The 848-nt window shown below is 42.0% G+C and overlaps 1 protein-coding gene across 1 annotated transcript in view; it reads left to right on the top strand.

The window, feature by feature from the left end:
* LOC111657314 (small ribosomal subunit protein mS23-like) overlaps nt 1–427 on the top strand; it is a 2,356-nt gene extending 1,929 nt beyond the window's left edge. The window contains exon 3 of the mRNA XM_023409431.2: nt 270–427. Coding sequence (XP_023265199.1) covers nt 270–402 — 133 coding nt within the window. The 3' untranslated portion in view covers nt 403–427. The remainder of the gene's footprint in view (nt 1–269) is intronic.
* Nucleotides 428–848: the final 421 nt, after the last annotated feature.

Genomic DNA, 848 nt, shown 5'->3' with positions numbered 1-848 from the left:
TTTCCTTTATCTTTTCACTGTTATCTTAACCAGCGCCGTGTTGTTGTGTAAAGACACCTGGACACAAAATAGATGAAACTATCTCTTTTCTGTTTGTTGCTTGTTGAACAGGAAGTTTTTATTGGCCTTTTACTTTTTATTGCACTGACAGTAAAGTTGTGTTTACTAAATGTAAATGTAGTTTGGCATTTTTACTTGAGCTCATCTGGACTGTTGTTGTGAGATGTTTTTATCGGCTCCACTCACCCACAATTCTCTCTGCCTTTCAGGAAGTTCTATGAGCGCTACGGGGCGGGGCGGCCTCTCGATCTCGCCAAATCAAACTTTGTCTCTACGTGTCAGAGGTATGTTTTAGGGATTGACCGATTTCTTTTTTTCACAGCCGATACTGATTATCGGTAAAGACACTCATGGTGGCGTCCAGGTGTTTCTATTATTTTGTCCACCCTATTCATATCAATGGATGTAGGTAAATAACAGAAACACCTGTATAATGTAACACAGCTCCACACGTCCTCCACATGATCGTACAGTTGAAACTTCTCAGATGTTGATGTGTCGTGATTGTCCGTTCAGGACGGTCTTCTTGTCACTCCCTTCGTTTTCGTAACAAAACAACACTGCATCATCATTGCCTTCGTTTACTGATAGGTCAACAGGGCATGCAATAGGTCAAGCTGATAGAGCGCCCTCTGCTGGATCACAAGGCAAACTACTTCTAATGGTCCGATGTGCTGATAGAGACTGCAGCCTACATTTCCAACAGCTCCAATAGGAACTTTTCACTCCACGTTCCAACGAATGTTCACATTTTGAATAAAAAGAGACAGCCCTACTGTGTGTTATCA

Source organism: Seriola lalandi, unplaced genomic scaffold, assembly GCF_002814215.2.
Source record: "Seriola lalandi dorsalis isolate HSWRI2012SDOR001 ecotype SW California unplaced genomic scaffold, Sedor1 jcf7180002054392, whole genome shotgun sequence".
NCBI lineage: Eukaryota > Metazoa > Chordata > Actinopteri > Carangiformes > Carangidae > Seriola > Seriola lalandi.
Note: the sequence above shows the minus strand (reverse complement) of the source record. Positions and strands in the feature narration are given on the sequence as shown.